The sequence below is a fragment of the Lepidochelys kempii genome, chromosome 11 (assembly GCF_965140285.1).
Source record: "Lepidochelys kempii isolate rLepKem1 chromosome 11, rLepKem1.hap1, whole genome shotgun sequence".
Lineage (NCBI taxonomy): Eukaryota > Metazoa > Chordata > Testudines > Cheloniidae > Lepidochelys > Lepidochelys kempii.
The window spans coordinates 52,220,301-52,232,504 of record NC_136390.1 but is presented as its reverse complement, the minus strand read 5'-3'; the positions used below and the strand labels follow the sequence as shown (position 1 = coordinate 52,232,504).

Sequence of the window (12,204 nt, the reverse complement as noted above, 5' to 3'; positions counted from 1 at the left end):
AGAAAGAGATCTTGGAGTTACTGTGGATAGTTTTCTGAAAACATCTGCTCAATGTGCAGCTGCAATCAAAAAAGCTTACAGAACATTAGGAACCATTAGGAAAGGGATAGATAATAAAGCAGAAAATATTACAATGCTACTATATAAAGCCATGGTACACCCACACATCCAATTTTGTGTGTAGTTCTGGTTGCCACATCTCAAAAAAGGTGTATTAGAATTGGAAAAGATACAGAGAAAGGCAACAAAAATGATTAGGGGTATGGAATAGCTTCTATATGGGGAGAGATTAAAAAAATCTGGGACTGTTCAGGTTAGAAAAGGAGATGATTAAAGGGGGATGTGATAGAGGTCTATAAAATCATGAATAGTATAAAGAAAACGAATAGGGAAGTATTATTTATCCCTTCACACAACGCAAGTATAAGGAGGTCACACAATGAAATTAATAGGCAGCAGGTTTAAAAAACAAACATAAGGAAGTACATCTTCACACAACACATAGTCAACCTGTGGAACTCTTTGCCAGGGGATGTTGTGAAGGCCAGTAGTATAACTAAGTTAAAAAAGAATTAGATAAGTTCATGGAGGATAGGTCCATCAATGGTTATCAGAAAAGATGGTCAGGGATAAAACCCCATGCTTTGGGCGTCCCAAAATCTCCAACTGCCAGAACCTTGGACTGAATGGCAGGAGACAGATCACTCTGTTAATTTCCTCTGAAGCATTTTGGACTGGACACTGTCCGAGATAGGATACTGGGCTAGATGGTCCATGGTCTAACTCAGTATAGATGTTCTCAGGATGTTGGGCTCTGAAAGGAGCATGGCTGAGACAGGGGCTAGTACGACAGTACACAAATGATCTTTAAAATCAAATAAATGGTTACTCATTTGATTCAATAATTTTCGAATAGTCATGTTACAAGGGCAGTCTATCATATATGAACTACTATAGCCTCAATCCTGTAAAGGTTAATGCACGTGCTTAATTTCAAGTACCTGATTAGTCACAATGAAGCCAATGAGCTATGCATGAGCCTAAAATTAAACGTGGTAAGTCTTTTAAGATCAGGGCCTAAGTAAGCAAATACCAATTTAAAAATAAATTAAAATATAAATTACCTTATTATGAAGTAAAACTTGAGTTTTATCAGGTGTTAAATTAACATCCACAGCGGAGGCAGGTACAGTAATATGAATAAAGAAAACAGGGTACGAACGAGAAGAATCTTTATGTGACTTCAGATTATAGTACTGTCGAACCAGCTACAGATAAATGCAACAAAGGAAAGTCAGTAAAAGTAATAAAATAGACCCAAAAGGTACAGAAGCAAAATACTACACTATACAAACAGTTTTTAAATTGTATTTTGTCAATTAAAGAAGATACTAAAACAATTAAGTTAAAAATGTCCTTTTGGGGAGATCTGCGCACCAGGAAAATCCTCAGTAGGGCATTTGCACATGGTTTCCACTGCCTTTGTGCTATGTAAATCCCAGAAAATCTGCTCCAAAGTATAAACTGTGGCTCCATGAACTTTTTGAAATAATATATGTAGCCCACTTGATACATTTGGAGAAAAAGGTCCTGTACAGTTCTATTCAGTGCCCAAAGTGGACAGGAGATCCAGCACTTTTTTCTAGGGCAACTGAACACCATTATCTCAGAATTTAAAAAAAATGAAAATATATGTATATGTTGTAATATTTTGAAATAAATATTGTTTTCTTTGAGAAAAGAAAAAGAATGAGAAGGTGGAACCCTGGCTGTGCCTAAGATTTTCTCCAGGTCTCTCTCCCTGTTTGGGATATAGGAGGGAGAGGACTTGTCTGACTTGACTCTTAGAGGTTATGAACCTGATTTCAGGTTGTGTTGAAGAAAGTTTCACATAACTTTGGGCCCCAAGTGAGAATTATTTGATTTCTTCCATCACAAAAAAAGGGGCTTCGCCGTAGTCTTTAATTTTGTTCCCACAATCAATTGTAGTGCAAATAATAGTGTTTAGATGCCTAAAGCACCCAATTTGTGTATGCATTTAGACTTTCAAAAGCTAATGTTTGCATCTTCAATTAATTTACACCAGCTATCGATTGTGGGCAGAAAGTTAGAAACCTCTCTTTATTCTATTGAATTAGAAGCTGGGGTATCGTACCTTTAATATTTCCTTTTGATGTACTGGCCGACTGTTTATATAGATGAAACTCCTTTCTGAACTTGAAAGACTTGTCAAAGAATTGTCTGATTCAGGTTTTGGAAGAAATCCAGACAGAAATACCTATAATTGTAAAACGAGTACAATGATCAATAAGAGAAGTCTCCCCACACATTTTATTTGTAAAGAAAACAGATAAATTAATTAGCGCAAGATTCAAATGACCCAAACATTCATTATCAAAATTATCAAAGAGAAATCAAGAAAAGAATTCTTTAAAAAGAGCTGAAACAGTTTATGTTTTGCCTGTATTCCTGTTGAATTTATTGGGAAATCCTAGGCCCAGATCCTCTGCTACACCACAGCATCACTCAGTGCAGTGGAGGCGGTGTTGATTGGGGCCTAGAGAAGTGGCTTTACGCCATCTTTGCTCTCTCCCTTTCTAATCCTTGGAGCAGTCTCAAGGGCTATTCTGCAACAAGGAACTGTCAGAGCATGATGCCACCTTTGTGTTCGTCTGATACCTATGGTTGCCAGTTTGACCCCTGTACATTTTAGAGGCATCATTACAATGACTGTTCGATAGGCGGGAATTGCTCCAGACACACCCACCCTCTCCTGCTCTTGTCCATCCTCTACAATGGAAGAAACCAGGGCAACTGTAACATAAAGCAGACTGTATCAGTTCTCTGCTGGCCAGGGATTCCCCCACATTAGGACACCCTGAAATGGTTTTGTGCGGCCAGCAGCACAAAGCAGCTTTAAAAAGGCCAGCATCTGGTCCCCCAGGTCAGTCGTACAAACAGATGAATATTCAATTCACTTTGCTGCATACTTTTTAAGTGATGTCAAATTTACGACATCTAAACAAGAAACCCCTGAGGCATTCTGATGCCCGTCTGAGGCATACTGATGTGTTCTTTTATACAGATACTAGGGTAGTCTCATTTCAAGATGCCAGCACATTCCTTGTGATCTACCTGGTAAAGCTAATGTTTGATAAAACACAGAACTCAGAGGATTGATAAATGATTAGCAATGGAATATGGGGCCCTTTGCCCCTATCATCTCTAAGTCATCAGTTCAAATTCAAGACAGACTCAACACACATTAATGTTACTACCATGATGCCTATACCGTAGCCTGTGTGAAACTGGTCTCCAGTCCAGTTCCAAATAGACATCATCCACATTGTAAAATTTTCTGCAACAACTGGCATGCTAGTTGGCAGGTTCAGCAGGGAAGCCAGGGAATGAATGGAATGGGGATTAAGCCACTAGCTCACTTCCTTGGTTTAGGGCTGAGGCACACTTGCAAGCAGAGTGGGGAAACTTGTTCTGCAATTGCCTCTCCTGTACGTGTTCTACCTGTAACATGGGTGAAATAGTCAAACATGGATGTCTAAAGCTAGGCACCTAAAATCAAAGTGGCCTGATTTCAAAGATGCTGAGCACCCATGACTCTCACTGACTTCAATGAGAGCTTTGTCAGCATACTGGTATTGAACCAAAGCCCACTGGTTCCCTAGGCAGCACACCTAGCCTCTGTGCCACAAGGGTGTGCTGAACCATCACCCCAAGTCAACACTAGTCACTGTCAGGATGCCAGTATTGAACTCAAGCCCATCACGCCCTTAGGCAGCATCTCTAGAAGCTGCACCACAACAGTGCACTGTATTGCTGCCCCTGACCAATAGCCTTAGTCCTAAAGGCCTGCAACCATGCCCAAGGCCCCTGACTGGCTGGATAGAGAGCATTCTCTTTAGGTACCTGGACTATATAAAGTCCTCAGGAGGAAGTGGAAGATGCCTGAGCAACGGGCCATTGCCTGTGAGTTGCTGCCTTGCCTGACGCTGCCTTGCTACCTGACCCAACTTTGCCTACAGATCCCACCAACCCACATCCTTGGATTGGATCTCCCAGCTCCTCACCCCTGCGAGAAATCCAGCCATTGCCCAGGACTCCCTTTAATACTTATAGACTTCCTGGCTAGCATGTCACCCACACATCACTTGAACACAGAGCTCTGGTCTGCCTTTAGCCCACTTCAGCCACTGGGCACTACAAGCTGTGAGTGCTCAGCACTTTTGAAAAATCAGGCCAGTTTGATTTAGGTGCCTAACTTTTGGAACCAAGACTGAAAATTTTGTCACAGCCTTTTTTATTAACTTAAATCAAAGCTAACAAACATTTGAAACAGAACAGATAATCAATCCTTTGGCTTCAGTGTAACCCTTTGTGATTCCTGGTTAGCTACTTCACTTCAGCAAGCTATTCATTCCCCTAGCCCTGCAATGAACATTCTGTGCCAAAGCTGGAGTGTTCTGGTCAGCAACAATTATACACATAACTAAATGCCACTGGTCAAATTAAAAAGGTGTCAACTGTCTGTTGGATCATTATCAGGAAAAACAACTAGCTGCTCTCTTACATTATATTCTGCAACTCTTTCACATCCAATCTAAATGTCACTTTGTTTTATGTTTTAGCTTCTTTTTTAAATTTTAAATACTAGACACAAGTTAAGTCACTTCAAACAATAACTTTGTGAAACAAATGGACAATATTAAAACACTACTGGAAGGCTCTAAAATCAGGCAGTTAATAAGTTGCCATATTCAGACTTAGTTGACTGTTACTAACTGTTTAAAACTGTCATAAATATAAAGGGAAGGGTAACCACCTTTCTGTATACAGAACTATAAAATCCCCCCTGGCCAGAGGCAAAACCCTTTCACCTGTAAAGGGTTAAGAAGCTAAGATAACCTCACTGGCACCTGACCAAAATGACCAACGAGGAGACAAGATACTTTCCAAGCTGCGGGGGGTGGGGTGGGGGAACAAAGGGTCTGTCTGTCTGTGTGATGCTTTTGCTGGGAACAGATCAGGAATGCTCTTCAGAACTCCTGTAAAAAGTCAGTAAGCAATCTAGCTACAAATGCGTTAGATTTTCTTTTGTTTAAATGGCTGGTAAATAAGCTGTGCTGAATGGAATGTATATTCATGTTTTTGTGTCTTTTTGTAACCTAAGGTTTTGCCTAGAGGGATTCTCTATGTTTTGAATCTGATTACCCTGTAAAGTATTTACCATCCTGATTTTACAGAGGTGATTCTTTCACTTTTTCTTTAATTAAAATTCTTCTTTTAAGATCCTGATTGGTTTTTCATTGTTCTTAAGATCCAAGGGTTTGGGTCTGTGTTCACCTATGCAAATTGGGGAGGATTTTTATCAAGCCTTCCCCAGGAAAGGGGACGTAGGGCTTGGGGGGATATTTCGGGGGGAAGACGTCTCCAAGTGGGCTCTTTCCCTGCTTTTTGTTTAACACACTTGGTGGTGGCAGCATAGGGTTCGAGGACAAGGCAAAGTTTGTACCTTGAGGAAGTTTTTAACCTAAGCTGGTAAGAATAAGCTTAGGGGGTCTTTCATGCAGGTCTCCACCTCTGTACCCTAGAGTTCAGAGTGGGGAAGGAACCTTGACAAAAACTATTTGGGAAGTCAGCATGCACCATAACAGAGTTAATGAGTGAAGATTTCTAAAACTGGATTGCTCTGGTAAAATTGTCACCTATTAAATATGATAGGAGGTATGTCATACATATGTATGATAATACAAAGTTTTAGAAAAAATAGATAAGCAAGGAATCTTGATTTTAAGTTAAGCCAGTTGTTTAAAGTGACACGATTATTTTATTATATTATTATAGGTGGGGTTTGTAGCCCCACTTCCCATTATATGACCCTTATTTCAAGTTTCAGAGTAACAGCCGTGTTAGTCTGTATTCGCAGGAGAGTGAGTTTGTGTGTGTATAGGGGTGGGGGTGGGTGAGAGAACCTGTATTTGTGCTGGAAATGGCCCACCTTGATTATCATGCACATTGTAGGGAGAGTGGTCAGTTTGGATGAGCTATTACCAGCAGGAGAGTGAGTTTGGGGTGGGGGGGGCGGAGGGTGAGAAAACCTGGATTTGTGCTGGAAATGGCCCAACTTGATGAACACTTTAGATAAGCTATTACCAGCAGGAGAGTGGGGTGGGAGGAGGTATTGTTTCATGGTCTCTGTGCATATAATGTCTTCTGCAGTTTCCACAGTATGCATCCGATGAAGTGAGCTGTAGCTCACGAAAGCTCATGCTCAAATAAATTGGTTAGTCTCTAAAGTGCCACAAGTAGTCCTTTTCCTTATTTCAAGTTGCTTACAACTTTGCAAAACTTTAGCTGTTTGGGTTGCATCTGACTTTTTGGGGAACATTTCACCTAATATGGTTCAGCTCATTCAGAGAAGAGAGGTAGGGAAAAACATATTTTAAAAAAATTATGGTGAGCTCTTTTTTTAAGAAGTTCTAGCCAACCCATGCTTTGGGACCTTAGATTTGATGGGTGGGTCTTTGAGTCAGGGATGTGCCTTTTGCAACCCCCATGAAAATTCACCCAAATTTGGTCAAGTCAGAAGACTATGGAAAAAAATCAGTTTGCACATGCTCAGTAGAGACTTTCTAGATCACAGCTTAATTCCTCAAAGATTCTGTCCACACTGGGCATCCTCCAGGTATGGGCTGAGGACGACTTTCCTTGCAATTGCAGTTCCCAACTGTTCTGGGCCATGCTGGGTCCAGGTCCAGACCCAGAGCTCGACTGAGAGCAGGGAGCCTGCCTCTCCTGTGCTCTTAATGCCCTGCTGACATCCAGGCAGCCACTGAAGTGGAGGGTGCCCGATGCAAAGGCAGAGGACACAAGAGCTGGACCTGGTGCGGGAGGGAAAGGAGTAGAATGGGGCAAGGAACCTGGTGAGGGGAGACTGAGGCTGGTGGGGGAAAGGGAAACTGGGAGTTGATGGGGGAGACTGGGAACTAGTAAGGTGGGGAGGAGGTGATAGGAATAAGGGAGAATGAGAGATCACAAGAAGCCAGGATGCAGAAGAAGAACTGGGGCAGGCTGGCAAAGAGATTGGAACAAAGAGCTTGGTGGAATATTGAGACTGGACAGGAGGCCCAGTGAGGGAGAGTGGGACTGGGAGCCCATGGGGAATGTGAGCATGGGGATGCCTGGATTCGGGGTAGGCTGCACAGATCAGATGAGGAAATGGGAGAGGGGAACTAGGAATGGCTGGGCAAGGAGACTAGGACTGGGAGTCCAGAAGAGGGGACTGGGAGTCCAGAAGAGGGACTAGGACTTGCTGGCAATGAGACAGACTGGGATGAGAAACCTCAGAGTGGAGACAACAGGTTGATAAGGAGAATGTAAATGGGACAAGGAGATGGAGCAAGGCAAGACAAGACTGGGACACGTTGGAATGAAAGGCAGAAGAATCTGTGCCTACTAGAGCGTACTTCCCTCCAGAGTCTGAAATGGAACCCAAGATTCCTGAGTCTCATAATTCCTCTAACGTAAGTAAACATATGTAAAACTCTCGGGCAAAGCTTATCATCCCCCTTTAGTGCTGGTCCATAGAGGATCACAACCTACTACTACTATCAGTTACTCTCTTAGCTCAAGTGGGAGGGAATGGTGAAGTGGATCCAAAGGTTCCAACCCTGCTGATGACTAATGTGGCTCTCAATATGATGCCACATGATAGAATCATAGAAATGTAGGGCTGGAAGGCACCTTGACAAGTCATCAGGTCAGTCCCCTGTACTGAGGCAGGACCATGTAAACCTAGATCATCCCTGTCAGGTGTTTGTCCAAGCTGTTCTTAAAACTTCCAATGATGGGCATTTCACAATCTCACTTGGAAGGCTATTCCAGAACTTAACTACCCTTATAATTAGAAAGTTTTTCCTAATATCTAACCTAAAGCTCCCTTGCTGCAAATTAAGCTCATTACTTCTTGTCTTACCTTCAGTGAACATAGAGAATAATTGATCAACATCCTCTTTATAACAGCCCTTTACATATACAAAGACTTATCAGGTCCCCCCTGAGTCTTCTTTTCTCAAGACTAAATGTGCCCAGTTTTTTTAATCTTTTCTCACAGTCACATTTTCTAAATCTTTTATCATTTTGGTTGCTCTCTACTGGACTCTCTCCAAGTTGTCCACATCTTTCCTAAAACTTAGTGCCCAGAACTGGGCACAGTGTTGCAGTTGAGGCCTCATCAGTGCTGAATACAGGACAATTACCTCTCATGTCTTACATACAACGCTCCTGTTAATACACCCCAGAAAGATATTCGCCTTTTTTGCAACTGCATCACACTGTTGACTCATTCAATTTTTGATCCTATTATAACCCGCAGATCCTTTTCGGCAATACTACCACCTAGCCAGTTATTCCAAATTTTGTAGCTGTACATTTGATTTGTCCTTTTTAGGTGTAATATTTTGCACTTGTCTTTATTGAATTTCATCTTGTTGAATTCAGACCAATTCTCCAGTTTCTTAGATTTGTTTTGAATTCTAATCCTAACCTCCCAACTGCTTTCAACTCCTCCCAGACTGGTGTCATATTCAAATTTTATAAGCATACTCTCCATTCCATTATCTAAGTCATTAATGAAAATACTGAATAGTGTCAGACCCAGGACAGACCTTTGCAAGACCCTCCCAGTTGATGAGTACTCTTTGAGTCTGGTCTTTCAACCAGGCATGCACCTACCTTATAATAATTTTATCTCTAGACCATATTTCCCTAGTTTGTTTATGAGAATGTCCTGTGGAATGGTCTCAAAAGTCTTACTAAAATCAAGATATTTATCACTTTTACTGCTTCCCCCTTATTCACTAGGCCAGCAACCCTGTCAAAAAAGGAAATCTGTTCTTGACAAATTCATGCTGGCTATTCCTCACAACCTTATTATTCAGCAGGTGTTCACAAACTGATTGTTTAATAATTTGTTCCAGTACCTTTCCAAGTATCAAAGTTAGGCTGATTGGTCTATAATTTCCCGGGTCCTCTTTGCTTCTCTTTTTAAAGACAGGTACTATGTTTGCCCTTCTTCAGTCTACTAGGACTTCATCCATTCTCCAGGAGTTCTCAGAGATAATTGCTAACAGTTCCAAGATTGCTTCAGCCGTTCCTTAAGTACTCTAGAATGAATTTCATCAGGCCCTACTGACTTGAATACATCTAACTTATCTAAATATTCTTTAACCTGTTCTTTCCCTATCTTGGCTTGCATTCCTTCATGGAGAATCTTTTTTTTCATTTTGATTGTTTAAACAATCTAGGAAATTATACACCCACATTCACACAGTTAAAAGAATGTTAAGTTTGCAAAGTGAAACACTCAAAAGTTAGGAAATGCCAGAATGAAGGTTAGCTGTGCAACCTTAATCCTGTTTCTGTGTGCGTGTGTGTATTATGGTACAGTCTTCAATTACATGATGAAATGATATTTTTCCAAAAAGATGCTTGCCTCATTCAGTGCTCAGGTCAGATGAATCAGGATGGGGATGAATCAGAGTTGTATAATAAAGGAGCCTTGTCTGTAGGGATCCTGCTTCATTTATTTCAAAAGTTGGGAGGTGTGTACTGAATGAGGCACGTAACTGCAGGAAGAGAAAGGACAGTCTCAGAGATAAGGCAGCTGAATTCTGCCCAGCAGAACTAGATTCTATCCCTGCCTCTGCTACAGAGTCCCTGTGTGATGTTAGGCAAGTCACTTAAACCAAATTTAGCAAAGGTGGTCGCTAATTGTGTGTTCCTCATTTGCTGGGTGCCTCAATTAAGACCCTGAGGTATGATCTGTAGAAGTTCTGAGCAGTCATGGAAGACGGGAGATGTTCCAGAAGACTGGAAAAGGGCAAATATGATGCCCATCTATAAAAACGGAAATAAGGACAACCTGGGGAATTACAGACCAGTCAGCTTAACTTCTGTACCTGGAAAGATAATGGAGCAAATAATTAAGCAATCAATTTGCAAACACTTAGAAGATAATAAGGTGATAAATAACAGTCAGCATGGATTTGTCAAGAACAAATCATGTCAAACCAACCTGATAGCTTTCTTTGACAGGGTAACAAGCCTTGTGGATGGGGGAAAGCAGTAGATGTGGTATATCTTGACTTTAGTAAGGCTTTTGATACTGTCTCGCATGACCTTCTCATAAACCAATTAGGGAAATACAACCTAGATGGAGCTACTATAATGTGAGTGCATAACTGGTTGGAAAATTGTTCCCAGAGAGTAGTTATCAGTGGTTCACGTTCATGCTGGAAGGGCATAATGAGTGGGGTCCCGCATGGATCGGTTCTGTTCAATATCTTCATCAGTGATTTAGATAATGGCATAGAGAGTTTCTAAAGTTTGTGGACAATGCCAAGCTGGGAGGGGTTGCAAGTGCTTTGGCGCATAGGATTAAAATTCAAAATGGTCTGGACAAACTGGAGAAATGGTCTGAAGCAAATAGGACGTAATCCAATAAAGACAAATGCAAAGTATTCCACTTAGGAAGGAACAATCAGTTGCACACATAGAAAATGGGAAATCACTGCCTAGGAAGGAGTACTGTGGAAAGGGATCTGGAGGTCATAGTGGATCACAAGCTAAATATGAGTCAACAGTGTAATGCTGTTGCAAAAAAAGCGAACATCATTCTGGGATGTATTAGCAGGAGTATTGTAAGCAAGACACGAGAAGTAATTCTTCCGCTCTACTCCGCACCGATTGGGCCTTAACTGGAGTACTGTGTCCAGTTCTGGGCACCACATTTCAGGACAGATGTGGACAAATTGGAGAAAGTCCAGAGAAAAGCAACAAAAATGATTAAAGGTCTACAAAACATGACCTATGAGGGAATATTGAACAAATTGGGTTTGTTTAGTCTTTCGGAGAGAAGACTGAGGGGGGACGTGATCACAGTTTTCAAGTACATAACAGGTTGTTATAAGGAGGAGGGAGAAAAATTATTCTTCTTAACCTCTGAGGATAGGACAAAAAGCAATGGGCTTAAATTGCAGCAAGGGCGGTTTAGGTTGGACATTAGGAAAAACTTCCTAACTGTCAGAGTGGTTAAGCACTGGAATAAATTGCCGAGGGAGGTGGTGGAATCTCCATCATTGGTGATTTTTAAGAACAGGTTGGACAAACACCTGTCAGGGATGGTCTAGTTCAGGGGTGGGCAAACTTTCTGGCCCGAGGGCCACATCGGGGAATAGAAATTGTATGGAGGGCCATGAATGCTCACAAAAGTGGGGTTGGAGTGCGGGAGGGGGCTCTGGGGTGGGGCTGGGGATGAGGAGTTTGAGGTGTAGGTGGGTGCTCTGGGCTGGGACGGAGGGGTTCGGAGGGTGGGAGCAGGGGTGAGGGAAGGGGACTGGGTTCTGGCTGGGGATGCGGGCTCTGAGGCGGAGCTGGGGATGAGAGGTTTGGATGCAGGAGGGTGCTGTGGGCTAGGATTGAGGGGTTTGGAGAGTAGGAGGGGGATCAGGGCTGGGGTTGGGGCATGGGGAGAGGCTCAGGGGTGTGGCCCCCGACCCAGCACCCCGGCCGGAGCATCAGAGCGGGGCTGAGCAGCATGGTGCAGCTCCCGACCCAGCTCCCCGGCTGGAGAGGGCCCGAGCCACTTGATGCAGCTCAGGGGCCAGCTTAAAATGGCCGTAGTTTGCCCACCCCTGGTTTAGATAATACTTAGTCCTACCTTGAATGCAGGGGACTGGACTAGATGACCTCTCGAGATCCCTTCCAGTTCTATGACTCTATGATTCATAGATGCAATGGAAGCTGTGCTTTGAACACACAATGTACTTTGTAATGCTAAATATTCTGGAAAATCAGATCCTGAGTGTTTCAAATTGGGCACCCAAAATTAGTGGATACTTTTGACCTCAATGTCTCTATGCCTCAGTTCCCCATTTGTAAAATGAGAATAATAATATCCCCAAACCTCATGGGGTGTTGCAAAAATAAATTAATTAATATTCCTGAAGCATTCAAATACTATAGTGATGAACATCACAAAAAGCCAATGAGGAAATTAACAATTCAGCCTTTAGACTAGGGTTTGAATAGCATAAAATATAAAAGACATAGGGTCACCCATTGAACAATAAGGAGAAAACAAAATATTGAATAGCTGTTCCTTAAATAAGCATCATCCATTCTGTGCAC

The 12,204-nt window shown here is 42.2% G+C and overlaps 1 protein-coding gene across 12 annotated transcripts in view; it reads right to left on the bottom strand.

Moving 5' to 3' along the window:
• PMS1 (PMS1 homolog 1, mismatch repair system component) overlaps positions 1–12,204 on the bottom strand; it is a 101,711-nt gene that overhangs the window by 31,697 nt on the left and 57,810 nt on the right. For 11 of the 12 annotated variants that reach the window (XM_073306161.2, XM_073306158.2, XM_073306160.2 and 8 more), the window contains 2 exons: positions 2,156–2,278; positions 1,125–1,268 (listed from right to left, as the gene is read on the bottom strand). In XM_073306161.2, coding sequence (XP_073162262.1) covers positions 1,125–1,268; positions 2,156–2,278 — 267 coding nt within the window. Of the gene's footprint in view, positions 1–1,124; positions 1,269–2,155; positions 2,279–9,242; positions 9,642–12,204 lie in introns of those variants that run through there. The other variant, XM_073306163.2, reaches the window with a different exon arrangement.